Source organism: Aureobasidium pullulans (genome assembly GCF_000721785.1).
Source record: "Aureobasidium pullulans EXF-150 unplaced genomic scaffold scaffold_16, whole genome shotgun sequence".
NCBI classification, from domain to species: Eukaryota; Fungi; Ascomycota; class Dothideomycetes; order Dothideales; family Saccotheciaceae; genus Aureobasidium; species Aureobasidium pullulans.
Window position 1 is genome coordinate 121,069 of NW_021941036.1, and position 27,013 is coordinate 148,081.

General features: G+C 50.5%; 13 protein-coding genes across 13 annotated transcripts; 11 read left to right on the forward strand and 2 right to left on the reverse strand.

Annotated features, from left to right (window-relative positions):
• Positions 1 to 307: 307 nt before the first annotated feature.
• Positions 308 to 1,059, forward strand: M438DRAFT_252211 (putative glutathione S-transferase; the record flags this gene model as incomplete). Its single annotated transcript, XM_029899659.1, has 2 exons — positions 308 to 802; positions 856 to 1,059. Coding segments are annotated over 2 exons (699 nt in total), but the record flags the coding sequence as incomplete, so codon positions are not given.
• Positions 1,060 to 2,790: 1,731 nt separating this feature from the next.
• On the forward strand, positions 2,791 to 3,045 carry M438DRAFT_278513 (uncharacterized protein; the record flags this gene model as incomplete). Its single annotated transcript, XM_029901010.1, has 1 exon — positions 2,791 to 3,045. The coding sequence occupies one exon, from the start codon at positions 2,791 to 2,793 to the stop codon at positions 3,043 to 3,045; it is 255 nt and encodes an 84-aa protein (XP_029758088.1).
• A 544-nt stretch (positions 3,046 to 3,589) lies between these two features.
• Positions 3,590 to 4,491, forward strand: M438DRAFT_347629 (60S ribosomal protein L15; the record flags this gene model as incomplete). Its single annotated transcript, XM_029905945.1, has 3 exons — positions 3,590 to 3,676; positions 3,737 to 3,893; positions 3,953 to 4,491. 3 exons carry the CDS (start codon positions 3,590 to 3,592, stop codon positions 4,318 to 4,320), a joined length of 612 nt encoding a protein of 203 aa, XP_029758089.1. The 3' UTR covers positions 4,321 to 4,491.
• A 555-nt stretch (positions 4,492 to 5,046) lies between these two features.
• M438DRAFT_278647 (HECT-domain-containing protein) lies at positions 5,047 to 8,811 on the forward strand (the record flags this gene model as incomplete). Its single annotated transcript, XM_029901021.1, has 3 exons — positions 5,047 to 5,545; positions 5,602 to 7,767; positions 7,826 to 8,811. 3 exons carry the CDS (start codon positions 5,047 to 5,049, stop codon positions 8,809 to 8,811), a joined length of 3,651 nt encoding a protein of 1,216 aa, XP_029758090.1.
• An 877-nt stretch (positions 8,812 to 9,688) lies between these two features.
• M438DRAFT_323434 (MFS general substrate transporter) lies at positions 9,689 to 11,679 on the forward strand (the record flags this gene model as incomplete). Its single annotated transcript, XM_029903009.1, has 7 exons — positions 9,689 to 9,946; positions 10,007 to 10,091; positions 10,142 to 10,235; positions 10,310 to 10,412; positions 10,468 to 10,526; positions 10,583 to 10,758; positions 10,851 to 11,679. The coding sequence occupies 7 exons, from the start codon at positions 9,689 to 9,691 to the stop codon at positions 11,522 to 11,524; spliced, it is 1,449 nt and encodes a 482-aa protein (XP_029758091.1). The 3' UTR covers positions 11,525 to 11,679.
• A 449-nt stretch (positions 11,680 to 12,128) lies between these two features.
• Positions 12,129 to 14,031, reverse strand: M438DRAFT_301480 (uncharacterized protein). Its single transcript, XM_029902097.1, has 3 exons — positions 13,892 to 14,031; positions 13,410 to 13,832; positions 12,129 to 13,350 (listed from the first exon to the last, which is right to left on the reverse strand). The coding sequence occupies exons 1-3, from the start codon at positions 13,976 to 13,978 to the stop codon at positions 12,430 to 12,432; spliced, it is 1,431 nt and encodes a 476-aa protein (XP_029758092.1). The 5' UTR covers positions 13,979 to 14,031; the 3' UTR covers positions 12,129 to 12,429.
• Positions 14,032 to 14,291: 260 nt separating this feature from the next.
• M438DRAFT_347632 (DNA repair protein) lies at positions 14,292 to 18,082 on the forward strand. Its single transcript, XM_029905946.1, has one exon. The coding sequence runs from the start codon at positions 14,475 to 14,477 to the stop codon at positions 18,012 to 18,014; it is 3,540 nt and encodes a 1,179-aa protein (XP_029758093.1). The 5' UTR covers positions 14,292 to 14,474; the 3' UTR covers positions 18,015 to 18,082.
• A 408-nt stretch (positions 18,083 to 18,490) lies between these two features.
• Positions 18,491 to 20,188, reverse strand: M438DRAFT_367393 (uncharacterized protein; the record flags this gene model as incomplete). Its single annotated transcript, XM_029907948.1, has 1 exon — positions 18,491 to 20,188. Exon 1 carries the CDS (start codon positions 20,159 to 20,161, stop codon positions 18,491 to 18,493), a length of 1,671 nt encoding a protein of 556 aa, XP_029758094.1. The 5' UTR covers positions 20,162 to 20,188.
• A 299-nt stretch (positions 20,189 to 20,487) lies between these two features.
• M438DRAFT_347633 (Arabinanase/levansucrase/invertase) lies at positions 20,488 to 21,699 on the forward strand. Its single transcript, XM_029905947.1, has one exon. It carries the CDS (start codon positions 20,512 to 20,514, stop codon positions 21,634 to 21,636), a length of 1,125 nt encoding a protein of 374 aa, XP_029758095.1. The 5' UTR covers positions 20,488 to 20,511; the 3' UTR covers positions 21,637 to 21,699.
• A 241-nt stretch (positions 21,700 to 21,940) lies between these two features.
• Positions 21,941 to 23,067, forward strand: M438DRAFT_398872 (uncharacterized protein). Its single transcript, XM_029909385.1, has 2 exons — positions 21,941 to 22,747; positions 22,804 to 23,067. The coding sequence occupies exons 1-2, from the start codon at positions 22,051 to 22,053 to the stop codon at positions 22,842 to 22,844; spliced, it is 738 nt and encodes a 245-aa protein (XP_029758096.1). The 5' UTR covers positions 21,941 to 22,050; the 3' UTR covers positions 22,845 to 23,067.
• Positions 23,068 to 23,350: 283 nt separating this feature from the next.
• Positions 23,351 to 24,148, forward strand: M438DRAFT_323451 (uncharacterized protein; the record flags this gene model as incomplete). The annotated part of the gene is made up of 1 exon (XM_029903010.1): positions 23,351 to 24,148. The coding sequence occupies one exon, from the start codon at positions 23,351 to 23,353 to the stop codon at positions 24,146 to 24,148; it is 798 nt and encodes a 265-aa protein (XP_029758097.1).
• A 202-nt stretch (positions 24,149 to 24,350) lies between these two features.
• Positions 24,351 to 24,901, forward strand: M438DRAFT_347635 (uncharacterized protein). Its single transcript, XM_029905948.1, has one exon. The coding sequence runs from the start codon at positions 24,370 to 24,372 to the stop codon at positions 24,880 to 24,882; it is 513 nt and encodes a 170-aa protein (XP_029758098.1). The 5' UTR covers positions 24,351 to 24,369; the 3' UTR covers positions 24,883 to 24,901.
• Positions 24,902 to 25,512: 611 nt separating this feature from the next.
• M438DRAFT_407564 (uncharacterized protein) lies at positions 25,513 to 26,822 on the forward strand (the record flags this gene model as incomplete). Its single annotated transcript, XM_029909903.1, has 2 exons — positions 25,513 to 26,033; positions 26,089 to 26,822. The coding sequence occupies 2 exons, from the start codon at positions 25,513 to 25,515 to the stop codon at positions 26,801 to 26,803; spliced, it is 1,236 nt and encodes a 411-aa protein (XP_029758099.1). The 3' UTR covers positions 26,804 to 26,822.
• Positions 26,823 to 27,013: the final 191 nt, after the last annotated feature.

Below are 27,013 nucleotides of genomic sequence, written 5' to 3' on the forward strand. Positions count from 1 at the left end.
ATGAGATACATGCACGCTTGATAATCACTTGCAACAGATCCATCCTCCATTTATAATGATGCTTGTCCTCGGAAGTTATGTCGTTCCGCAGCCGTAGGGATAAATGTATAACTCCGGTTAAATCCATTGATGACGAAGTACCCCACCCGCCAAAAGATCACGGCATATCACGAAACATGACCTTCATAAGAAGCTGATCAGACTTGTCTATTCGAAATCTCCACACATTTGAATCAGTCACGACACAGCAATCATGGCAAGCTACACCAACGGCGAAAGCAACCACGGCGACAGCAAGGGTATCCAACCCAAGATCACCCTCTACACCAACCACCTCTGCCCTTTTGCCCACCGCGCCCACATCACTCTGGAAGAGCTAGGCTTGGACTTTGACGAAGTAATTATCGACCTCGACAAGCCCCGCGAACAATGGTACCTAGACATCAACCCTCGCGGTCTTGTGCCATCCATCAAATACACAGTCCCCGGTCTTTACGATGAGGAAATCATCACCGAGTCCAGCATTGTCGCACAATTCCTCGCCGACGCTCGTCCTTCGCACTTGCTGCCTAGCAGTCTTCACGACCCTTTCTCCCCGCTGTTTAGAGCCAGATTGGCTTTCTTTGTGGACACGTGGAATACAAAGGTGCAGGGAAACTTGTACCCTATGATGAAGGCTGAGGGTGAGGAGAAGGAGAAGCTGGCCAAGGAGACTGTGGCTGCTATTGAAAAGGAGATTGAGCCTTTGCTGGCCAATGCTGGTCCCTTCTTTGGTGGAAAGGATAAGCCCACGCTTGCTGAGGTGTGTTTTACTGTCGATCGCATTGATAATTGTAGTACTGACTTGAGGTATAGGCTATCATCGCTCCCTTCCTGATCCGCTTCTTCGCTTTCTCCAAGGAGGGCAACCTTTTGCCTTCGTCGCTTAAGAAGTCTATCGAGGCTCTGCCTAACACTGGCAAGTGGGCCAAGGCTGTCGTTGAGCTTCCCAGCGCTCTCACCATCTGGAATGAGGAGGATGTCGTCAAGAGAACATCTGCCCGTGTGGCCAAGATGAAGGAGGCTTCCAAGTAAGCGTTGGCGAGACAGTGTCAAAAAGAGGAGGAAAGCTGAGAGAAGGCAGACTATAAAGACATGATATGAATGACATGCAGAAACGGCAGTTTGACATTTTCAATGCAACAGAACATGATCCTTAGCAAGATCGAGAGCTGCAACAGTATTGTGAACCAATGTTCGTGTTTCTGACATGGCCTGACCTTCCGATTACATCAACCGGTTATTCAAATTGCCAGCCAATGAGCCGCAGCGTGTATGCGCCCACTCGAGTTGCGCGCCAATCTCGACTCTACTGGATATGTATCTTGCCGACATGGACCAAAAGGAGTAGTTCTGCTAAAGACGTCTATGCCTCCACAGCTTGCTTGATGCAATGTACTTTTATCATCGCATACATATCAAACAATCATGGCTTCCTGGAACCCGCTCCCAAATTCGACCCATGACTTTCGCTCTCATCTTGCAGCTTTTGCAGTCGTCGCTGGTATTTCTCACATGACGAACGCCCCTGACACGGTGGTTGGATGGCTGTCTATTGTCGTCACTACGGCCGGTTTGACTACTTTGATCTCGCAAGCCACTGTTGTAACGGATATGCTTGATCCTTTCCACGATACTCGTAGCGTGGCGTACTTGGGTGTGTGGTCCCAACGCCAACCACAGTTGCCAATCTACAAGATAGTTAAGCCTCCGCTACTTGGACCCGTGTTGACTGCACATCGTGAAGGTGGATTCTGCGGACTCAAGACTGTTCATCTATCGCGTGTTCCGCAGGGTCAAGCTGGCTTGGCTGGGTGAGCTGTGTTGTTGTCTGTTGTTCATCAAGAAGCGATCAAGACATCCAGAACCCCATCTGCGGATAGCGAGCTTGAGAGCGAAATCGTCCGGCCAGGAAAGGGGGTGGAGCTCAAAAACCTTGGATCTGGTAATTGGAGTAATCTCAAGACAACACCTCTCATACGTAGAGGGACTTCTGCCTGCGTCACTTTGAACAGAGCAACTCTAATGACCATGTTGGCCCTGACCAATGCTCGACCAGTCTATCACCACAGCGATGCTGCAGGCCATCGTGTCGCATATGGCTGCTATTCTGGCCAATGGCGTATCGATTGGCCTCTAGGCGGGCCTGCCATAATCCACTTCGAAGCCCATGATTCACACTCGGCAGGAACGGATGTGTATCCCTCTTCGTTTGAGCGACGGGTAGCACCGTGTATGGAGTTGATGGCCGGCATCGTCTCCACTGAATCAAACCCAACCTTCAAAATTGCCTTCTCTGGCCGCAAGCGTCCAGGCCGTTACATCTTGAAGTTCGCCTCCAAGGGGTTTCCTGGAGCTCACAGTGGACGTCATCTGTACAACATGCTAGGAGGCAGGGTGTACGAAGTCGACTGGCTCAGAGCCGACCTCCTACAACCTCACCACCCAGATCCCGAAGATGCACTCAAACTTATCCTCGACAGCACAGAAACAGACAAGAAAGTGGAGATGTTTGTGGGAAAGGAAGAGCAGAAAGTGCTTGGTCAAGCTATGGACTTTTTTCCATGGTCATCTCTTTCTTACAGCATACATCGCGGTCTACGAGATATCCTGGTCGCATTCAGCAAATCTCGCATGAACCGCCATCGAGCTGAATTGGCCAATATACTGCACAATGCTGTAAAGCAACATGCCACTGAACTGGAAGCCAAGGGGTGGGAGTCTAAGTTTGTCTCTGATTACATGGCAGACATGGCGGCTGCGGCAGTCAGTGCTGGTAAAGGAGATTCTGGTGACTCTGTGAGAGTGGTTACTGATATTGCAGTATGTATTGCACAGACCAGCGATGCGAAGAAATTGGATGTGACTGAGTTTTGGACTTCAGAGAGGGAGATTTTGGGCACGATGGATGTTGTTGCTTTGGTGAAGTGCTTTATTCTGGAGTGGAGCACTGATTTTGACTATCAGATGTACCATGATCTGCCATTGACGATGGAGTTTGCTTAGTATAGAAGCATTTCATACTTCAGAGTTGGTTGCAGAGAAATTGTATTCGAGTTGTGGTTCTCTTTTCTTGTTAGCAATGTTGACAATGATTTTGAGGCGAGGAACTCTTGGTAAAGTCGGAGTTGTCCCCAGTAAGCTTGCAGAGACAGCCTGCTATCGATGAACTACTCGACCAATCTCAATAACATTATCCCATTTGATGATGGGCCAGTACGCACAGTCATGAATGTAAAAGTATTCTTCACTGCTTGCATTGTTTATGACTTTTGTATTTCTTTGATCAGAAGAGCATTCAACGAGTGAAGCAAGCTGACAGTTTCGGTTATTTTGTGGCGGCTTGGCGTTGTGCCCCGAGCGCATTCCCACAGTTTGCAAATTCCTCAAACCGCTTGAAGATTGATTTCTCTTTTGATTTCGTGCGCGCTTCGATACTAACAATCCCAGCAATCCAACACCGTCAAAGTACGTCGAACCGAAATCCTGCATCAATCGTGATTGCAAACGTCCTGGAAAGAGTCGGCACAGTTGCTGACAGACACGACAGATGGGCGCCCTCAAATACGTCGAAGAGCTCCAGAAGAAGAAGCAGTCTGATGTCCTGCGCTTCCTTCTCCGTGTTCGCTGCTGGGAGGTACGCGCTACATGAGATTGATGCTACTCGTTGAACTTTGCTGAGAGTACATCAATATAGCTCCGCCAGTTGAACGTCATCCACCGCGCCTCGCGCCCTTCGCGCCCCGACAAGGCCCGTCGTCTTGGATACAAGGCCAAGCAGGGATACGTTATCTACCGTGTCCGCGTCCGCCGCGGTGGTCGCAAGCGCCCCGTGCCCAAGGGTGCCACCTACGGTACGATCGAAGTTTTTGCATTGCGAAAAAAGTCAACACTTTCTAATATTCCCCTACAGGCAAGCCCACCAACCAGGGTGTTAACCAGCTCAAGTTCCAGCGCTCTCTCCGTTCCGTCGCCGAGGAGCGTGTCGGCCGCCGCTGCGCCAACTTGCGCGTCCTGAACTCGTACTGGATCAACCAGGACTCGACCTACAAGTACTTCGAGATCATCCTCGTCGACCCCCAGCACAAGGCCATCCGCAAGGATGCTCGCATCAACTGGATCGTCAACCCCGTCCACAAGCACCGCGAACTCCGTGGCTTGACCTCCACCGGCAAGCACAACCGTGGTATCAACAAGGGTCACCGTTACAACAACACCTCTGCCGGTCGCAGAAAGACCTGGAAGAGACAGAACACCCTGTCTCTCTGGCGCTACCGATAAACGTCTCGCCCATCTGGGTGTTGACGTGGTGGTTGTTAAAGGGGTTCTGGGCAAGGGTCTTTGTTTCATGTCGTCAAGATATTGGGACGAGGGCATCCACAAAATTTCTGGGATTAGCGGGCATTATCATGAACTAGCCAAATTGTTGTCATTCAAAATCACAACACTACCCGCTCACTTCCTTTTGTTCGAATGTGTATTGTGAATCGTGACATGTTTCGAGAGCCAAGAGATCAAAATGCAAAGGCTTACGACGCCCGAAGGTTATAGGCAGGGACGACAAGCAAACGGATGGGAATTGTCGCAATTTTCAGCTGTACTTTTTCCGGACAAGAGGGAACAAGTAGGTTGGACTTGTCAGTCGCGGCTGCCAGAATGACAGATTAGGTTCGGCAACGGGACTTGTAGGCAACCCCAGAAATAGACAGTGGTGAGTCTAGTGAGTCTAGTGACGGGCCTCGGGGGTCAGGGATTCAATGTCAGGGAGTGGTTCATTCGCATGGTGCAATAGTGGTGAACACGAGCTCAACCGCTCGGTGCTTCGTATTTACACCTCTCAGATAATCTTTCCTCTTTCGAACCGTGTCCAGGACATGACTGTCGTTGATCCTGTCGGTACGCCCAGCGACCGTTCCTGCTGCTGCCCGTCCGTGTCAACAAGATACCCCTCCACCCTCGCCTTCAGCCATCTCGAGCCAGGAGCCACTTGAAGCCCCAGGGGAAATCATGTCTCTGTGGCCGCCGCGATTCACATCCTTAACTTCGAGTTCATCGGGAAACACGAACCGTCCTTCGCCTACTTCTCCTCCGCGCCTCACTCGCGACCAGCAACAGCCACCGTTGTCTCCTCGAGGCGGTCAATCCTCGAGTCCACGTCAGCAACCACACACGCGCGCCGTTAGCCACCCGCTACCTAGGATCTTTGGAAAGAAGAAGAGTGCCCCTGTCTTGCGAGACGTTCCTCTTGATGAATCCTTGGTACCTGTGCTGGATGCTGGTCCGTCCGGAGTACCTAAGTCAGACAAGCCGATTGGCGGTCGCAAGAGGGATGAAGAATTGACCACACGTCAATGCATGTGCTGCGACAACACTGTACGCTTTCCTCGTGATCTCAAGGTCTTTCGTTGCACCAATTGCTTGACCATCAACGACCTCGAGCCCTACGTCAAGGAGACTCGGGACCCCAAGCCTTCAACATATCCGAACCAGCAGCCTGGGCCGCGCCGTGAGTCTCGAACTACTGCATCAGCAAGTCATCACCAATAGCTAATAACCGTACAGCAATCCTTCCGCTATCCGTTGAACGCAGTCGAGCCATCATTGATCGATGTCTCATCACATACCTCGAAGCACGATGCCGGAGAGGAGATACGCCAACTTCTCCAGGTCCATCAGTCCTCCAAGATCCTTTCGTTCGCCGTGATCCGACGACAGACCATGCGACTCTCCAACCATCACCACGCTTCGCGCAATCACCGACCGAGACGCCAGAAACTGCTTCTGCCACCTTGAAGTCACAGGACGACTTTCAATATTTCTCATACTCGAACTCTCTTTCGCCGAATAAGAGCCCTTCACGTCCGAAGACGGCCGGCTCGGCATACACAGCTCCTCATGAGCCTCTAGTACCGCCAATGCCACCTCTGCCACCCATCAGAAGACCGCCTCCACCTCCTGGATCCCATTCTTCGCCCCTTCCGATGCGTCCTGGTCCGCCTAATTCGAACGACCGAAATATCTCACGTTACGATCGCGTCAAAGTTATATTTAAGCCTCTGGAGGACTACATGTTGAGCAGTTTCGGTGACTACAATTGTCTAAACACTTCTTTCAGCACTGTACGTCAGCATGTTGCTGTTCGCAGACAAAGCGAGAGTGCCATCAAAACTCCCCCTTCTGAACCTGTCGAAGGTGTCAATCAAAGTCCGATCGATTTGTTCTCTCAAATGGATGCAAAAACGTTACTACTTGGTGATTTTGCTGAGAACGGAGACTGGTGGACAGGTCGCGTGACTCGCAACCGCTCCGACAAATCTGACAAACGCGGCCATCATGGCTCAGAAGGTAGACGATTGACCACTTCCCGATCCCCTCATATCGATTGGGATCAGCTTACACACTGGTACGATGTTATTCACGCTGCTGGGCTTAGATGGCGCGACAGAGTTGCAAACCTGAGGAATGTCGACCGGGAGAAGGTGGACGAGCATATTCGCGGCCCTGCCAATGCTAAGGAGATTGATGAGGATATTGCGGAAGCTCGACTACATGCTGAACGCGCACTGCTGAAGATTACTGAAAATATCCTCAAGCGGCCCACTCGACCTCTCATAGAGCCAGATCACATACGTTTTTTGCTTGTCATTCTGGCCAACCCCTCGTTGTATCCCTCGAACCGAAACTCAGGAAACCGACCACCCATGCCTCGTACTCCTTCCGGGCTCAAGAGCTCAACATTGGCGCCACCGTCTGCGTCAAGAATGATCTCCCCACAAAAGCCGCCAGGTACACCTGTTGGAAACGAACCAGGGCAGCATGCTGGTATTCTCAAGCGTATCTTCGGATTGATTGCGAATTCCTCTGAGAATTGTCATCGTTGTCTTACCAACTGGTTTAGTAGGATGCCCGAGCAACAGTTCATCAAGACGGTCGATTTGGTAGCGCGATTTGTCACGTATCGTCTTTCACGCCGTAAGAGTAGGCCTCGTAGTGTGACGCCTCAAGACGGCGGTCTCATTCCTGATCTGTCGGGATCTGCAAGAAACACTTTCGCTCAGCTCCAATCAGCAACTGGATTGAGTGGCAGCGGCAGTGGAGCTGGAAGAAACAAGATGCCTCAAATGGAGACAATTAGTGTGGTCGACTACAGTGAAGATTGGCAGCTGAGGGCCGCTGCCAAAATCATGGCAATGTTGTTTGCTGCAAATAACACATGGCAGACCAAGAAAGGTGGCCTCACCCCTGCTCAGACAAGCATCTCCACACTATCTCGGCCTCGCACAAAGATGCATGGACAATTACTTCCCACTTCCGACTTCTACAACACTCTGCTCGACTACAATGATCTGGTCGCCGATTTCAAAGCTTGGGAGTCGAAGAAGGCGAAGTTCACATTCTGTCAATATCCGTTATTCCTTTCGATGGGCGCCAAAATTCGTATCATGGAGTATGATGCTCGTCGACAGATGGAGATCATGGCTCGCGAGGCCTACTTTGATTCCGTCACGACGCGCAGATCAATTGATGGCTATTTCCATCTGCGTGTCAGACGCGAGTGCATGGTCGACGACAGTCTAAAGCAAATCAGTGGTGCCGTAGGGTCAGGTCCAGAAGAGTTGAAGAAGGGCCTCAAGGTTCACTTCACAGATGAAGAGGGTGTTGATGCAGGTGGCTTGAGGAAGGAGTGGTTCTTGACAGTCGTCAGAGACATCTTCGATCCTAACCATGGTAAGATATAACTGCAGCAACCTCGGTTTTGGCGAATTGAGACTAACATTCACCTCAGGCATGTTCCTCTATGACGACGACTCAGGCTTCTGCTATTTCAACCCATCTTCTTTCGAGACGAGCGATCAGTACTACCTTGTAGGCGCTCTTCTTGGACTCGCAATCTATAATTCCACTATCCTCGATGTGGCTCTCCCACCTTTCGCTTTCCGCAAGCTACTTGCATCGGCCCCTCCTTCGGCCCAAAATCCTGCCTTACCTTCGAGTAGCAGAACGCAAGTCACCTATACTCTCGAAGACCTGGCCGAGTGGCGACCTGTGCTTGCAAAGGGCTTACGAGACCTTCTTGAATACGACGGAGATGTTGAGGCGACATACTGCCGAGACTTTGTCGCAAGTGTTGAGCGATATGGTGTTGTGACTGATACTCCTCTGCTTCCTGGCGGTGAAGCGATACCAGTCACCAATGAGAATAGACGCGAGTATGTTGACGCTTATATCCGCTATTTGCTCGATACGTCCGTGGCTAGGCAATTTGAGCCCTTCAAGCGTGGCTTCTTCACCGTCTGCGCCGGCAATGCGTTGTCCCTATTCCGTGCAGAGGAGATCGAACTCATGGTCCGCGGTTCCGACGAAGCTCTCGACGTCGACTCCCTAAAAGCCGTCGCTGTATACGAGAATTGGCGCGAAGCATCTCCACCTCACAAACCCCTACCCAATCCAGCAGAGCAAGTCCCAGTAATCTCGTGGTTCTGGGAATGTTTCCGCAGCGCCACACCAGAAGCACAACGCAAACTCCTCGGCTTCATTACAGGCTCCGACCGTATCCCTGCCGTCGGCGCCACGAACCTGATCTTACGCATTGTCTGTGGCGGTGATGGAACAGCTGGACAAGGAGAAGCTGGTGGTAAAGAGAAAGAGAGGTTTCCTATTGCGCGCACTTGTTTCAACATGCTTGTGCTTTGGGGGTATGAGAGTAAAGCGAAACTGGAAGAGAAGCTTTGGAGGGCCGTGGCTGAGAGTGAAGGGTTTGGATTGAAGTGATTGTTTGATGGCCATGGTGGTTATGGTGACGGTAATGGTGCAGGGGAGCTTCTGGTAGCGTATATCCTTCTGACCTGTTGTATTCATTTACGTCTTCTTTCCTACAATGCTTTGGAAACTTCTTTTACAAAAATCAATGTATCACTGTGCGTTGGATATGTGCTCCTGTAATACTTGGATTTGCTTGGAGGAAGGAATTCCTATCACCTTCCACATCGCTATCACCCGATTCTCTTTCTGCGTCATCATCATCATCATCTAACATCCAACTTCGCTTTGGAGTTCGATTATTGCAGTCGCTATCTCATACGCTAATACAGTAGCGGTTGATGACAAAAGATGGCTGGGCCTGACTAAAAAGCTGGGAATCTTATCAAATGTTCCTTACCACTTGGCTGTCAGTGGAAGTGCACGAGGCTCTTCGTACTAGAGCAGTCTCTGGCAAAAGCACCTCAGTAAGATCATCTTCGTGATCGAGCACTCCAGTCTCGTCTCTACAGCTTCATTGCTCCCCCGTCACTCCCGTGCAAGATTCTGGATCCTAGGAGATGGCGGCAAGCACTTGCCCTCAAGAAGGTCGGATGCAGCTCTAGCAGCTAGTCTCTTCCCCCCTCTTTTATCTGATAGATGAATCCTCTCGGACAAAGGAACAGTTCCGACATCTCGACCAAGACATGCGGGCATCCTTCCGCACTCTACTTCCTGTCGATCCCCCACAACTCTATACCCTCGGTATAGAAAGTAGTACAAAGGTACATACCAAGGACTTTCTTTCCCTTGCCTACATATAAACATCTCATGTATTGCCCCATTGCGTTTCCGCAAAGAGAGCCCGCTCATCTCCGCTTTCCACCCAATTCATCCTTTTCATCAAACCATGGATTCGGTCAAAAAACAGTCAATTGAACAATTGGAAATTGCACCTGATGTGAATCGCCCTCTTATCGATCCAATAGCTGAGAAAAAATTGCTTAGGAAAGTCGATCTGAGGATTTTACCGCCATTGACTGTTCTCTTTCTTCTGGCTTTCTTGGACCGCACGAATATTGGTAATGCAAAGATTCAGGGTATGACTGCTGAGTTGAAGATGGGCGGACATGATTACAACATTGCTCTGTTTGTGTTTTTCATACCGGTGAGTCTTGAGGGTTGGCAGTAGTTGGAGCAAGGATATGCTGACAAGACTAAAAAATAGTATGTACTTCTAGAGGTGCCGTCGAATGTTGTGTTGAAGAGGATATCGCCGAGTTTGTGGTTGAGTTGTATTATGGTTCTTTGGGGTGAGTTGTGTATACTATCCAGTGCCCGGAGTATCGGCTGACCTCGTTAGGCATCGCAACTATTGGACAAGGGTTGGTCAAGAGTTTCGAAGGACTCGTAGCTATGAGGGTCTTGGTCGGCATCTTCGAAGCTGGACTGTTTCCGTAAGTTTGCCCTATGTCTGGTTGGCGCTTTTTCCTTCACAAGAGGAATTGCACTAACTAATGTTGTATCGCAGTGGCTGCGTCTATTTGATCAGCATGTATTATCAGCGTTACGAATTACAATGGCGACTTTCTCTATTCTTTTCGGCTAGTATTCTCGCCGGTGGTTTCGGAGGCGTAAGTCAATCAATAATGATCATCTTCAACTGTCGAGACTAACACATTTCACTAGCTTCTTGCCTACGCCCTCGCGAAGATGGATGGAATAGGTGGATACTCAGGCTGGCGATGGTAAGAGTGTACCGTCCAATACTCCATGGCATCCCAAATCCTAATACACGAAACAGGATCTTCATCATCGAAGGCCTCTTGACAGTAATCGTCGGCATAATAGCCAGATTCTGGGTCTGCGACTGGCCCGAAACCGCAAACTTCCTCACAGAAGAAGAACGAGCAATGCTAACATCCCGTCTCCAAACCGACTCGGGAGAAGCAATAATGAACAGACTAGACAAAGCAGCCGGTGCGTTTTCCCTTCCGTCCTCCCCCCTTTCTTTTTCAATCTTGCTTTCCTCTTTCCTCCTGTTCTATAGCGTTTTGCTGATCAAGAATAAGCCAAACGCATCTTCACCGATTGGAAAATCTACACCGGCGTCATAATGTACATGGGAATAGTAAACACAGGCTACTCCGGCTCCTTCTTCGTCCCCACCATAATCCGCGAACTGGGCTATACATCCGCCTCCGCCCAAATCCGCAGCATCCCCATCTTCATCGTCGCTGCCATTTGCTCCATCGCCTCTGCCTACCTTACCGACCGCCTCCGCCATCGTTTCGGCTTTTGCATTTTCGGTCTCGTGGTCGCGTCGGTGGGATATGTGATTTTACTCGCTCAAGAAGGCTTATCAGTGGCGGTCAAGTATTTCGCATTATTTCTCGTCGTACCTGGTGGGTACATCACCCAGCCCATCGTGCTGGCTTGGGTGCAGAATTGCATGAGTGGACATTACAAGCGCTCCATTTCCGCAGCCATGACTGTAGGATTTGGAAATCTGGGCGGAATAGTCGCGAGTAATGTTTTCTTCACCGAGGAAGCTCCTTTGTACAAGACTGGATATGGAGTTGGATTGGGCTTTTTGTGGATTTGTGGTGTGGGGTGTGTTGTGTTGTTTTTGGGTGTGATTTGGGAGAATAGGAAGAGGGATAGGGGGGAAAGGGATTGGAGGTTACAGGGGGAGGATGTGGATAATCTTGGCGATGACCATCCGAGCTTTAGGTTCGCTACCTAAGAGGGTCAGGGGAGAGATTGACAGACGAGTGACAACATGTGCAGACAAAAGGTCATCGAGATGTGTGGCTAGCTTTGTCGGAGGAGGCTGGGAGGCTAGTCGAAACAGGGTGACACCTTTAACAAAACTTGCAAGCCTTTTTTTTGACGATAAGTCGACAACGACGATATCAATAACATGTAATTGACTTCCAGTGTGATACTGACTTACTGGCTAGTTAGACTGATTGATCTAGACATTGAGAAGCAATATCGTGGGCGCTGTAAAGCATTTTCAGGAGCTCAAAGTTGAAATTCTGGAAGCCATCACTGAGTTGCATGTGGCTTGACGATGGTCTTCAATAAAGATCCGGTCGATGCCAACAAATACATAGATAGTGACAATCTGCACAAGCTAGCAGACATAGAGTATAGACTCCAGGGGAAAGTGTGGGCATAGCGAGGTTGTGAGGTCGGGCACGTTGCATGGCTACACTCGCATGCTGATAAAGCATAGACACTCGGCCTTGAATGACACCACCTCAGCAACCGTGTGTAGCCAAGATATCCTACATTAGACAGGAACACAAGATTGAAATTGGCATGAGAACATGAGTGTGTTTGTTCAATAGTAAGATGAATTGGTATTTTCAAAACGCTCTCGCTAAAAATGGACATAAGAAAACTTTTTGTATAGAGCAGCTCTCTTCCTTTCCTCTTTTGTGAGGATAGAGATGCTGCTTCCGACTGGATCACCCATCATCCCTGCCACGCGCTGTACATGTCTCGGCACGTTTCGCCCCTATGTTTCTTTCGGTCGTCGAATGCTCCTTCTATGCCGAGAAGCTGCAAGTTGGGTATCTAAAGTTGGGCCGGAAATGGTCCCAGGTATTCTTTTTGTTGTTGTTTCGTAACGTGGTGATGCGTCTACTTGATCTCGACACACTTGACGTCGAAGATCAAGGTCGAGTTCTTGGGGATGCCGGGAAGGGACTGCGAGCCGTAGGCGTGGTGGGCAGGGACGGTAACACGTCTCTCACCACCAACCTGCATGCCGGCAATACCGATGTCCCAGCCCTTGATGACCTCACCGGTACCGAGCTTGAAGCTGAAAGGCTTGCCCTTCTTGTTGGAGTCGAAGACCTTGCCGTTCTGGAGCTTGCCGATGTAGCGCATACCGATGCGGTCACCCTTCTTTGCGGCGGGGCCGGAGCCGATCTTCTTGTCGTCGATGGTAACGCCGTTGACGGTCTTGACGGTGGGAGCAGCCTTGGACTTCTCAGCAGGCTTTGCGGCAGCGGGGGAGCTCGAGCCGGTGGGACCCAGCTCGAGGTTCTTTGCGAACTGTACCTTCTTGTCTGACTTTGCGGATGCAGGAGTCTCAACCTTCTTAGCGACCTCGTCGGCGGGGACGGCCTTGCCTTCGTTGGTCTTGACCTTCTTTGCGTTCTTCTTCTCGGCGGGCTTGGCCTTGGAGATCAGGTCGTCGAGGGACTCGGCCTCCTCGTCGGCGGCGCGCTTGTTCTTGCCCTTCTTGTCGGCCTTCTTGTCAGCCTTGACGGGAACGAGAGCGGGAGCCTCCTCCTCATCGACCTCGGTGATGCGGGGGTTCTCCATGTCGTCGAGCTCGTCCTCGGAGTCCTCGTCACCGTAAAGCTCATCCTCATCGGGAGAGAGGTCGTACTCGTCCTCGTCATCCTCATCCTCAGAGTCGTACTCGCCCTCGGGGCCGTGGGTGTGGTCGGGCTCGACGTAGTTACCGGTAAGGTAAACATCGTGGGTACCGGTGACCATGAACCAGACGCGCTCGTCATCACCGACAGTGATGTCAAGAGTCTGCTGGTAGTGCTGTGGGAATATTGTCAGCGACGCTCACGGTTAGTAGAGTGGCAGGCGTGGTAGCTTACGTTCTCGGGGTCAAGAGTGCAGAGAACGAACTCCTCGGGCTCGAACTCCTCGTCGTCCTCATCATCCTCATCGTCCTCGTCGGACTCCTCCTCATCATCAGCCTGGACCTTGCCCTTGCCCTTGACCTTGGGCGAGTCGACATCCATGCTCTCAAGCTCCTCTCTCAGCTGCTTAGCGGCGGCAGCCTTGCGAGCCTTCTTGGACTTGGTGGGGTCGCTGGGACCGGCCTCCTCCTCAGACTCCTCCTCGTCGGAGGCGAGCATCATGTCCATCTCCTCGGGGTCGAAGTCAGAGTCGTCCTCCTCGTCCATCTGGAGGGGAGCACGGATGATCTTGAGGGTAGCGCGGGGCTTCTTGCCCTTGGTGTCCTCGTCGAACTCAGGCTCAGCGCTGGGGTCGATGGCAGCCATGGTCAGGCGGAACTAGATGCGCGTAAGCATTGCTGTCTTGATAGCTGATGGTGTCTTTGGAAAAAACTTACAGCAGCGGGAATGTCGCCGCTGGCAGCGACGGGCATACCGCCGGCGGGGACCTCGAGTCCGAAAACAGCCATAGGAAGAACACCCATTGTGATAGATTTGATATGGATTGATTGGAAAAAAGAAGGTGATGAGAGTGAATATGAAAAGCTCCAGGCTCTTCAAGAAAAAAGTTAAGGTCAAGATCCAGCAAAGCTGCGCACGGACGGTCTTCCATGGCAACCGCGGCCGCCTGTCGTCAGTTTCGAAGCAGCTCGAAGCACATCTGTCTCAAACACACAGACAATGTAGATGCACGATTTCTTCACAATTCTAATGCCCTCCATCAAGGGCTCCATTCTCTCGAAGGCCTGCCAGTCTTCGTGTGATGTATTCAGACTCGGTTCTGTACATTTTTTATAGAGCTTGGCAACCCCGGACCCTGAGATCGCGGTGGCGCTTGCCTCGGCGGCGCGTGTTGGCCGCGTTCCACTTTGTTCTTTGTCTTCTGAGATATCAATCGACAATGTGAATTTGGAGAGCTCCTCGTCAATCATAGTCTGAGTTCGAGCGTACAATGCGATTACAACACCAGTGAGATGCGGCATGAATTCTCGCCTCGAATCGAAGTCTGCGCAGACGCGCAAGCGCATTGAAAACCACACCTTCGAGGATGAAGCTGGCGATGAATATGATGCTTCCAAGTTTGGTGGCCACAGAGAATACATGCGCCGGAAGAGAATCAAATTACAGAACTTGGACTCTGAGATACGCGCCAAATCTGACAACCCTCCAATTTTCAAAGGCATCGTGGTTTATGTTAATGGCTACACCCAACCTTCCTTGAATGATCTGCATACCATGATCGTTGCCCATGGTGGTGGATTTGCACAATATCTGGATGGCAAGACCTTTGTAACTCATATCGTTGCTAGCAGTCTTACTCCCAAGAAGGTCGTTGAGTTTAAGCGATACAGGATTGTGAAGCCTAGCTGGATTGTCGACAGTATTGCGGCTGCGAAATGTCTGCCATGGGACAAATATCGCGTGGTTGACGAAGGTGTTGGCCAGAAAGTGCTGGCTTTCAACAACGGTCAGATCGCAAGCCAGGTAAATCGACCCGCCAGAGGCTACAAGGATCAAAGTGACAATAGCTGGTACAATACTCAGCTGAAAGGTTTCCAAGTCGATGGTCTTGTATCCTCACCCAAGCCATCTTTTCTTCGAGGCTTACCAGCATCCTCCAAACCTCCGACGCTCACTCCCGAGTACGATGACATTCACGATTCGGACTTCGAGGCGTTGGAGGACGACGATGATACTGCCATGGATATTCAGGAACCTCCTATGGAACCACATGAACCTATCGACGATATCCCGCAGACACCACCACACACCTCTCCCGCAGAAGAGACCGTTGTTGAGCCAGACTCTGTACCGCCTCATTCAACATCACCGTACGGGCAAGAAGCTTCTGATCCACGAAGCGCAAAGGAGTCACATACCTCTGGAAAAACCACACCACAAAAGGTCACCGAGATGACTGCGGAAGAACACAATGCTATGCTCCTTGCCGACCCACGTCTTCGTAAGTCGACAGTTGTCAACCCAGAGTTCCTCCAGCAGTACTATCGAGAGTCCCGACTACACCACCTGTCAACCTGGAAAGCAGATCTGAAGTCGCAACTTCAGGCTCTCACTGCCGAGAAGTCCGCCTCGCAGAAAGCTCGTCAAAAACGTCCTACGGGCTATCGACGATATATCATGCATGTTGATTTCGACAGCTTTTTCGCTGCTGTGTCATTGAAAAAGTATCCTCAATACAAAGACAAACCTTGTGTTGTTGCTCATGGCTCTGGTTCAGGCGGTGGCAATGGGTCCGAGATCGCCTCATGCAATTATCCTGCGAGAGATTTCGGTGTGAAGAATGGAATGTGGATGAAAAGAGCTCAAGAACTGTGCCCTGATCTGAAGGTACTTCCTTACGACTTCCCAGCTTACGAAGAGTCAAGTCGACAATTTTACGCTGCTATCCTGGAAACAGGTGGTGTAGTGCAAAGCGTCAGTGTTGATGAAGCTCTCATTGACATCAGCGCTCAGTGCATAGCCGTCGGCGGCACTGATGGTGTTCAACGATATGAGGGAAGCAACTATCGTGAGCAGTCAGAGGCCGACCGCATTGGCCGAGATCTCCGGAATGAAGTACTAAAACGTACTGGCTGCAACGTCTCAGTTGGTATAGGAGCAAACATCCTACTTGCCAAGATTGCTCTGCGCAAAGCAAAACCCGCGGGGCAATTCCAGCTCAAGCCAGAGGATGTCCTTGATTTTATCGGCACTCTCGAAGTTCAAAGCTTACCAGGTGTCGCCTATAGCATCGGAGGCAAGCTGGAAGAGATTGGTGTCAAGTATGTTAAAGACATTCGCGAACTTTCGAAAGAGAAATTGGTCAACACCCTTGGACCGAAGACCGGTGAGAAGATCTGGGAGTACAGTCGTGGCATTGACAAGGCCGAGGTTGGCGATCAAGTCGTCCGCAAGTCAGTGTCTGCCGACGTGAATTGGGGTGTACGCTTCGAGAACCAAGAGCAGGTTGACGAATTCATGACGAGCTTATGTGGAGAGCTACAGAAGCGGCTGATCAAGGAGAACGTCAAGGGCAAACAACTGACTGTCAAGGTCATGCGGCGCTCTCCTGATGCCCCTCTTGATCCACCGAAACATCTTGGACATGGCAAATGCGATACGTACAACAAGAGCATACAACTAGGAGTTGCGACCAACGACAACACACTGATGACCAAAGAAGTTCTTGTAGTTATGCGCAGCTTTGGCTTTAGTCCGGGAGAGCTTCGTGGAATAGGAATCCAGATGACTAAACTGGAACCGCTGAAGGCTGGAACTGATGGCCGTGCCGATAGTAGTCAACCTCGTCTTCAGTTCAAGCCGGCTCAAATCATTGCTCAAAACACACGACCGAAGCTGTTGGCTGAGACGGAAGCCGCCGAAGATCCAATCACCGACGACATCAAGACGCCAAAGAAGAATCGGGTTCGCGATATTGGTGACTCAAGCTATCTAGACAGCATTCTCAACAACCCATCCCCTAGCAAACGGCCCTTGAATCTACTTGGAACACAATTCGCCCTACCTACTCAAGTCGACCCAAAAGTACTTGCAGAACTGCCAGAAGAGATTCGAGCAAGACTCATCAAACAATCACGGCCAGCCCAAGTATCCGAAAATGCCAACGGACGCAAAAGTCCGACTCCTGCGGTCAAGAAGACGTCTCGAGCAGCTTCAGCAGCGATACGTCTGCCAAACCAATCACAACTCGATCCCGAGATCCTGAACTCCCTCCCCGAAGACGTCAGGCGAGACGTGATGGCCATGTACCAAACAAATACAACCTCCCCACGTAAAGGCCAAGACCAAACCATCCTCCCCCAGTCTCCACGCAAGAACCGCATCATCCCTCCAGTCAAGAAACTCGGTGGCAGGAAACCTCGCGGTGGTGGTTTGTTCGCCCGCGCTCGACCAAGCAACGGCATGTCCACACTCACACAAGCCAATTTCGTCGCTAGAGAAACTGACGCCGAAGACACTCCTGCGGAAGAAGAAGGAGAAATCGATGAAGAGTTTCTCGCCGCTCTTCCCCCTGAAATACGCAAAGAAGTTCTTGACGAGAGAAGATCTGCTCAATTGCGACGATCGGGAGGTCTGGAAGCATCGAGAAGGCCTGGAGGGAAAAGACAAGATCTTCCTGCAAACACGATTGAGAAATTCTTCCACCTGCCTCCGAGGCCTGAGAAACCCTCTTTCACTAGCAATAAGCTTACAGAATTACCGGAATTGAGGAAAGCGGTTAGGGAGTGGGTCAAAGAGTTTTGGGACGAGGCGCCATATGCGGAAGATACAGGGGCGTTGGTGAAGTATTTGGAAGCAGTGGTTAAGCAGGAAAGAGATGTGGATAAAGCTGTCAAGATAGCTAAATGGTTGGGATTGGTCGTTGAGCAGGAAGTCTTGGGTAAAGATGGAGTTGCGGAGGATGTGCAAGAGGGATGGGGCAAGGCGTGGGAGGAAGTCAAGAGGGGAGTCCAAGGGGCTGTTCTGGCTAGAGGGTTACCTGGTGTGGAATTCGATTGACATGAAAAAAACACAATCATAACTAGAGTTACTGTAAAGCAGCATTGCATATCGTAAGAAGTGGACGTATCCTTGGTTCGTTGACTAAGTTGCAGATTTGACAAAAAGCAGTGAGTGACTTGACAAAAACAGCAAAAAGATATTGCGGCGAGTGAGATTCGAACTCACGATCTCTGCGTCTCCTGCCAGTTACGCTTAGAACCTCCGCGAGGTGGCACACCACGATCACCGACGTGCCTTGTGTTTGCAAGACATATTGACGCAGTGTCTTGGCCACTGTTGTTGATGGGAAAAGAATCTATTGAACTTATGTAGACAAGGTCGGGAGTTTGGGATGGCAAGTGCAGAGAGTGTGAGGCACGTGCAAGAGGGAAAATGGCAGGCACAAGAAGAGGAGAGCAAAAAAGTGCAGTCGCGAGATTCGAGAATCAAAAGTCCCGAATGACAGTCTGACATGATAACTCACTACCTCAATTCTACTTTCCAGCCTCTTTCCTCCTCTCCATGACCCCCAATACATCTTGAGCATTGTTCTTATCACCCCTTCTCTTCCTTCCCCTCTTCTTCTTCTCTTTGTTTCCTCCATCCCCGCCATCTTCATCATCATCATCATCCCCACCCGTTCCCTTCCAAGTCGAAAGCTTAACTCTCTTACCCCCTTCCTCTCCTTCCTCTTCGTCACCAAATCTTGACGATCCGAAACCGAGGTCCATGTCATCCATATCGCGATCACTGGCTGCCAGCATTTGAGCACGCTTTTGAAGACGTAGTTCTTTGGCTTCTGCGGATTCGGGGGCGGATGGGTCGTCTGAAGAGGCATTGAGGGAGAGGGAGATGTTTGAGAGGGCGCCGGCTTTTTTGATGGCGGCGAGGAAGGCGGCGTCGTTGAAGGGGTTTTGTGGTGCGGAGGGTTCTGCTGTTTCGGAAGTTGTGGTTGTGGTGGAGGCGAAGTAGTTGCGTGGGGCTGTGGGTTGGGATGGTGGCGGAGGGGGTGGCATTGCTTTTGTTGCTTCTGTGGCTGGCGTTGCTTCTGTTTCTGGAGACGGTGATTTGGAGGCTGGTGGTGCTGATGTGGTGATTGGCTTTGATAACTTTTCGGGGACTTCTCCGTCTTCGTCGTCGGAAGAGTCCTCGTCGTCGTCACCAATGCCGCCTAGAGGATCATAGGCATCTCCAACACCATCGAAGATATCGTCGTCTGAGTCTTCCTTTACTGCCTCCACAGGCTTCTCGACCGTCTTGGGTGTTGGGACCGTGACGCCCTCGTCGAGGAACTTGTGTGATGGAGCAGCTTGAGCGGGAACTTCGACTGGCGCCTGCACCTTTCTGACCTTTTTCTTAACGTTTCCATGCTCGTCGGTTGTAATAAGAACTTCACGCCCTTTCGAGTCGATTTCGACACGCGAACTTGCTTGCGAAGAGCCAACAGCTCGAAACTTGTCGCCTAGCTCTGGTCTAGCAGCGAGTCTAGCATCGGCCTGAACCTTTCTTTGTGCCTTCAGCTCGGCCAAAATCTGATCTCTAGATCGCTTTGCGCCGGCGACTGGTGGCGGAGGAGCCATCTCTCCCTTCTTGACGACACGTTCTCGCTCAACACGAGCAACTTCCTTCTCTTCGAATTTTTCAAATTCATCTTCCAGGTCCTCATCGGTTGTGGGCTTGCCTCCTCCAAGAACATCTTCACCTCTTCTGACACGCTCAAGAAGTTTGCGATCGAGACCTTTGACCAGATGTGTAGCACCGACATCACCACCAGTGATTTGATCGCGTAGAGCTTCGAAAGTTGCATTGTCGAGTTGACCGAGCTTTACTTGCTCCTCGAGAGCCTTAATACGGGCAGCCTTTTCGTCGGCCTCGTCATCGTATCTGTTTTGCGTACGGTCGGTGAAGCCTGATCCCAGTCGCGATCCTTTGGGTGCAGCAGAGCCTTTGAATTTCTTCGCTGTCTGACCTGCAGCATTGCGTTCGGCTACCTGTCGAGCGAAGTCGTTTCCAGAGGCACCTCGAACTGAGCGCGGCGTCATGGGCATGAAGGAGGAGCGTTTGGATCCGAGTGATGACGGTACAGCACTCGCCCGCGGTGTGCTGCTTGCGCCATCTTGTCTCGCCGGTGTGTTGAGTAGCTTCCTGAATTGATCGTTGTTCATCTTCGATTTTGTCGACCGTGATGGTTGTGAAGGCGCAATGGAAATGTTAGCGGCTAAATTCGGCGAACAACAAGCCGAAGTCGCGTGGCTGCCTCTTTGGGTTTGCGGGGGAGTGCGGAGGTCTAAAGATGCAACAACCCTGCCACCCTGCTGCCATGCCTTTACTTCTCCCTTGATGCTCATCATCTGCTGATCTGCGCAGGTAGGTTTAAATAAAGTCTTCACTATGTCCACCTCTTCCGCTTCACTCCTCAGCTTCGAAGAAACATCTTCTTCTTCTCTGCCCTTCCCTTCTTGGTTTCCCTGACCTCCCTCTTCCGCTTCTCTCTCCTCAACATTGGAGAAGCATCATGTTCCTCTTATCTGCCCTTCCCTTCTTGGCTTCCCTCATCTCCCTCGTCTCTGCTCAGTACTCAAATGCTATCAATGGCACAGCCAGCAATGGCACTACAACCTTCAACAACCCTATCCTCAATGAGGTAGGAGCAGACCCATGGGTTATCCGCCACGGCGACTACTACTACATGACATATACTACCAACACCAACATCACCATCCTTCGCAGTTCTGTTCTGACAGACTGGGACAATGCCGACGTCAAACTAGCCTTTGACCCTCCACCAGGCATGAACTACTCGACTGATCTCTGGGCACCTGAATTGCACCTGATCGATAACTCCTGGTACATCATCATGACTGCCGACCCTAATTTCGACACGCCCTCGCCCGAGATTGACATGTGGTGCGACTTCAACTGCCCTGCTGTTCACCACCGCATGTATGTTCTCGAAGGCTCATCCTCAGATCCTTGGGACTCGACGTACACTCTCAAGTCTCAGCTCAACACGTATGATCAGTTCGCGATTGATGGTACCTACTTCCAGCATGACTCTGGACTTTACCACATCTACAGTTGTTGGTACCGCCAGTACGATGCATGGCCAGCCAATCTCTGCATTACTAAGATGTCTGATCCTTGGACTGTCGAAAGTAACTTCACCGAACGCCAGATCATCAGCACTCCTGACAACCCTTGGGAGAAGACACCTTACGGTCGCCCCTTCAACCAGCGTCTTTCCTCCAACGAAGGCCCGCAGCAACTCACCAATCCCACCACAGGCCAACAGTTCGTAATCTACAGTGCAGCTCGCTCTGACAACCGCAACTACTGCCTCGGCCAACTCGAGCTCATTGGTGACGACCCGATGAACCCGTCCGACTGGCGCAAGAATAACCAAGGTTGTGTCTTCTACCAAAACCCCAAGGCAGAGGCGTATGGTGTTGGTCATGCAAGCTTCACCAAGAGTCCTGATGGTACCGAAGACTGGATTGTGTATCACGGCATGAGAGATCCCGCTAACGGATGGAGTGCAAGAACTATCAGAGCACAGCCATTTACTTGGAATGCTGATGGTTCGCCCAAGTTCCCGAGACCTGGCTATGGGCCTTATCAAGTGCCTTCCGGACAGGCTTGAAGAGAAAAAAGAGCCTTTGCACACTTGAACAGCGATCAGTCAGAAATGTAGAAACACGACAATGAAAACCATCTATTTACTCCGTACCTCTTCAGATATGTTTAATACTGTATAGCACGTGGCAAAGTGATTGATAATATGAAGCCCCCACTTTGCAATGGGCTGGAAAAGCGTGGGCTTGGTTACCGGACCCTGCTGACCATCAGAAGCGCGATGTGATTGGGCGACGGAAATGGATGCGATCATAGCTTTTCGGTGCTCCGCTTTGCCCGATCTTGCCGTTCTGACAAAGACACAATCACCACCCTTCGACTTTACACAGCTCATCACACTCACCTACGACTTTGTCAACCAATCTCCCACTACGCATACATCCTGGCCGCTTCATAACCAAACATATACAACACAGCAGCCATGTCTCTGCATCGCGCCACATCGTCGGCATCCACAGCCATGTTCCGTTTCGCCGCTGGCGGTGCCCCTCGTACTCAATGCACTCAATGTTTGCGTCCTGCCTTCCGCTCATCACAACCTGCTCTTCACTTCTCGTCGCGACGAAGCTTGCAAACTGCCACCGCCTACCGCCCTTACACATTGGACCCCATGCCCTCACCGCGAAACGCTGGCGTTCCCGAGACTTCTATCGCCGGACTACCTCCGCTCCCCTCTACAACCTCGCGCCAGTCAAAGCCATCTCCTGCAGACGATCAACCCCTCAGTGTTCCCGAGAAGGAAGCTCAAAAGTCCTCGGCCGTAAACACGTCATCAGCAGCAACCACATCTGCCACCACCAAGCCTCAAAGAAAGAGCAAGCTGCGTCCTCGCAAGGCTGCCATCACACTATCACAGACTGCCGTGTCACATCTGCGTGAGCTACTCGAACAACCCGAGGCAAAGCTGGTCCGTGTCGGCGTACGTAACAGAGGCTGCTCCGGACTAGCATACCACCTCGAATACGTGGACAAGGCTGGAGCCTTTGATGAGACTGTTGAGCAGGATGGTGTCAAGGTTCTTATCGACTCCAAGGCCTTGTTCAGCATCATTGGATCTGAGATGGACTGGCTCGAAGACAAGCTGAACGAGCGCTTCATCTTCAAGAACCCCAACATTAGTAAGTTGACTTGGAACAATGTCAAATTTTTGATGTAATACTAATAAATCTTCTAGCTGAACAATGCGGTTGTGGAGAATCTTTCAGCATCTCATAAACGTCACCAAAACCTATTTTATCCGAACCAAATTCAGGCACGACCATGACCTTTTGCATAACTGGAGTAATAGCGTTTCTTCTTCGATTGTACATATTTTGGGTCCAACAGGAAAGGTCATCTGGTTTCTTTGCAGCATACCCCCTTTCTATATTTTCCTGAACACTCTTTGCTTTCCTACTAGATGATCTAAACATGAATAGAATCTCCAGTTTCTCAGAAGCACATGTTTTAATGTGAGCCTTTCTTGGCATCTCGGGCCGAGTCCAACTACATTCCTCGACGTATTCGTTCCATCGACAAGCGGATCCGGCTGGACCTTAGCCGGCAAAAGATCCGGCGTTCCTTTGTGCTCTTGCTTCCGCAGCATACGGCTGTATCTACTTTTACCTGGACACGAACATCGAGTTCACCAAATTCCCAATTCAACATACACTACAGGATATACAACGAGTACTTTGTGTGCGGTTTAGGATTACGACAAGATGGGCGATTCAGATGTGAGCATGAGCGGTGTTGAACCTGATGATGGCTTGCTTGCCTACGGTATACCTTATCCGCCGGCTCTCGACGATACAATTACATTCAGTGATGGAAGCGCAGAGCCTGCTGACTGGGAAATATACGCGAAATACTACGGTGCTAGATTTAAGCCCGGCGGGAATGGGTTTGACGTGCGGCTCATCAACTTTAATGATCCCTCTGGAGAGGGAAAGTATTTTGAAGAAGACTGGCCTTACGAGTATCAGCTAGGGGCTCCAGATGACAGGCCTGATGGTTGGGATCCGCCGATTCAAAAATGGGGCCTGAAACTACTAGATGCAGCCGGGTTCATCAACAATCCGACACAGGAAGCCGTCTCGTACATGGCACCTTACGGCAAATGGGCACCTGAGAGACAAAAGTACGATTTGTCGAGAGAAAACGTCCATCCAGTGTTCAGATGCGCCATGTGGCCAAACATTTCCCAACTACAATACGCGGCGATAATGCCAGCCTTGCTTCTAGCAACCGCATATCTCGACGATCCCAAGACATTGTGCCTCTTCCATGCGATATCTACTCCTTCCAGTCAGATGACTCTCTTTCGCGATGAAAAACTTGGGTATTGCCAAAGAGTACAAATTCCGGCCACACTATCCGAAATCGAGCAGAAGGCCGTGTTTGACAAGATGGTTGCGATGCGCGAATACACAACCTTCAATTGGGCAGACGACGAAGGACCAGATACCGTGCACGCGATTGCGTGGACAAGTCCACGTCTAGATGCGAAAAGAAGATACATCCCTGCTTCAGGCCCGTAAGTCATGAATACCCGATAGCTCGTTCAAACAGTTTACTGACTATCTTAAGTTTCACTCGCAAGACAGACATTTACATGAGCAATCACATTCTTCACGTCATGAGCTTGATGCCTATCAAAGCGTATCCGTTCTTCGACACACAATTTGCAGAAGAGATTCTCGACATGGCCGGCGTGGCCGATGAACGTAAGCCTAGAGATTTCGACTTGATCTCGGCCCAGATGCGTACAGCATACATGTTCGCAGCTACCCTGGTCCACGAATTTGCACACGCGTTTTGTAAAGCATACTTCGAACGGCCAGACACGAAGCCAGCGCAACCGAATGAGCCATGGCTGGCAGACAACAGGAATAACGAGCTTGGCCACGCCGTTGTCCTCCAGATCTTGGGGGGAATACCAGGATCGAATACTCTTTATCGTATACCAATGAGTTCTGCGGAGGTTATCAAGCAGTGGAACTATGTGCCATTCGGCATGCATTTCCGAGAACCATGGGATATGTGGGCCAAGACCAGCAAATTCCAACAAGTGATTTCAGAGGGTGCGGCCGAGGCCAACGGTAAGACATGCACATTCTATCCGATAGCGCAGAGGCAAATCCAAAGCATGTACGCCAAACAGACTTGGGATGAAGTGTCTAGGTATGGGTTGGACGCGATCAAGCTGACAAAGATACCCGAGTGGGCTGCTCATTTAGTCCCCGGTGAGACTGGAAACTACACTCTGAGATGAGCGATACCATGAAACCCACTTGAAGACTTCAGTCGAAATAAATGGCACCATTACTTCTTACTTTGAATATCCGCTTACTATTGCCATCATCTTTCTTATCCATGAAGCAATTCTACCTTGACCATTCGAGCAAGAAGCATTTATCTGCTTTGAATTATACGTACTTCTGGACTCTAATTGACACACACTCTCTTCTAGCCACTCTCCTCAGCATCCCAGCCAATTTCCCGTATCGATGGCCTAAGGATGTCCATGCGGATTTTCTTCGTCGCTGTGACTTCCGCATGCGGGTGGTGTCGCTTTTAGCCTATGAAACCCCGTATCCTGTCTTCCTCCAACATCGAGACCAGCAATACCCAATCCCGAACCACACACACGAAGAAGCACCTTGCGAGCGCTGATACTGCGACAAGATGGCCCATCCAGATGTGAGCATGGGCGGTACTAATGCCGGCTCGAGTACATTTTCCATCCCTCACGCGCCGAAATTTCCTGATGGCAATCTGAGAAATACGGCGAGAGAATTCGGCGCAAGAGAAAATCCTGACGGGAATAGCTTCGAAGTTCGACCGATAGATCCTGATGAACGATTTCCCTATACAATACCGGCTAGGCCCGCCATGAAAATCCATGGGCTGGTCTGAAGTGGTCCACAAATGGGGCTTGCAAATGCTGGAAAGAGCTGGGTTTCTCAATGTCGATGTGCTTCTTGCCGATGATTGGTATATGAGCCCCTTCGGCAAATTTGCTGCTGAGGTTACGAATCCTCAAAGGCTCCCGGACCAGCGTATCCATCCGGTGTTTTGGAAGGACCTATGGCATAAGACGACCGATACAGATTACGACCTGATGAGACCTGCTCTGATTTTAGCAAGCGCTTTCCTAGACGACCCTACCACATTGTGTCTTTTTCATGCAATGGCAGTACCAGCAGATCAGATGACAACATTTCTGGACCCCAAGCTAGGCTGGTGTAAAAGATTGGACGTCCCGGCCACTTTGAACGATGACCAGCAAATAGATACCTACCACAAGATATGTATGATGAGACAATATATGTCCATTTGTTGGGAAACCTTTGACAACCTGAACAAGTATGGTGCAGTGGCATACACCAAGCCCCAGCTTGGTAGGCCGGTTGCGACAGGCCCGTAAGTAGTACACCAGCAGCCAACCTACGTTCAAAGACGTACTGATTATGTCCAGCAACACCACTAAGTCATCTATTTGCATAAGCCGAGTCTATCTCGAAGTCATGGAACGATACAAGAACAGGTCTACAGATTCGACGTTCGAGGCGTATTTCGATGGAATCTTGGACAATGCCGGCGTACCCGAGAACCGCAGACCTCGTAAAATCGATTTGGACTCGGCTGCACTACGCGCCACCCTCATGTTTGCATCATATCTGCTCCACGAATTCGCCCATGCTTTCTGCAAAGCCTACGTTGCAAGACCACCAGAGAGACCACCAACCACTTGGGCACGCGAACCATGGCTAGCAGACAACAGAAGTAACGAGCTCGGCCTTGCTTTCACCGACGCCATTTTCGGTGGCGTACCAACTTCAACTGTATTTCGTCATAAAGATTTCAACACTCCTGAGGAAGGATACGCACAGTGTTATTATGCACCTTTTGGGCTTCACTTTCCAAGAAAGTGGAAGCAATGGTCAACCAAAACCAAGCCGGACGAAGGCTTGTTGGAACAAGGCAAACAAGATGACCTTACCGCGCCGATGACCTTTTATCCCATATCACAGCAACAAGTTGTCGACATGTTCGACGAGGAGAAATGGAATAACGATGTGTTGAGAAATGGTATCGGGGCGCTCAAATTCAAGGCACACCGCGAGTGGGCTGTACACCGCACTCCGGGGCCTGACCCTGACAACCCCCTGAAGTCTTCCGGCTTCATATAAGTGGAACTCTGGAGTCAGTACTCTTTTGGAGATCAAGATTATAGCTGAGGTATTGATGCTTCTAGTTCAAGTTTCATTTTCTTATCAATATCATTTTTGTTTTGTCCTCGGAGCAACCATGCACAACCTTACAATGTTGAGCAAGAAGCACTTGTTTGCTTTGATTGATATCCCTCGAACTCTAATTACAACATTTCCTCTGTCCTCCAC

Excerpts from the sequence above, each read along its gene's own strand:
- M438DRAFT_301480 (XM_029902097.1), bottom strand. The coding sequence starts at position 13,978 with ATGGGTGTTCTTCCTATGGCTGTTTTCGGACTCGAGGTCCCCGCCGGC. Across the intron at positions 13,833-13,891 it reads GCGGCGACATTCCCGCTGCT|TTCCGCCTGACCATGGCTGC; the intron begins GTAAGTTTTTTC and ends ACGCGCATCTAG. Across the intron at positions 13,351-13,409 it reads GCACTCTTGACCCCGAGAAC|CACTACCAGCAGACTCTTGA; the intron begins GTAAGCTACCAC and ends ATATTCCCACAG.
- M438DRAFT_347635 (XM_029905948.1), top strand. The coding sequence starts at position 24,370 with ATGCGTACAGCATACATGTTCGCAGCTACCCTGGTCCACGAATTTGCA.
- M438DRAFT_347633 (XM_029905947.1), top strand. The coding sequence starts at position 20,512 with ATGTTCCTCTTATCTGCCCTTCCCTTCTTGGCTTCCCTCATCTCCCTC.
- M438DRAFT_398872 (XM_029909385.1), top strand. The coding sequence starts at position 22,051 with ATGTCTCTGCATCGCGCCACATCGTCGGCATCCACAGCCATGTTCCGT. Across the intron at positions 22,748-22,803 it reads CTTCAAGAACCCCAACATTA|CTGAACAATGCGGTTGTGGA; the intron begins GTAAGTTGACTT and ends TAAATCTTCTAG.
- M438DRAFT_347632 (XM_029905946.1), top strand. The coding sequence starts at position 14,475 with ATGAATTCTCGCCTCGAATCGAAGTCTGCGCAGACGCGCAAGCGCATT.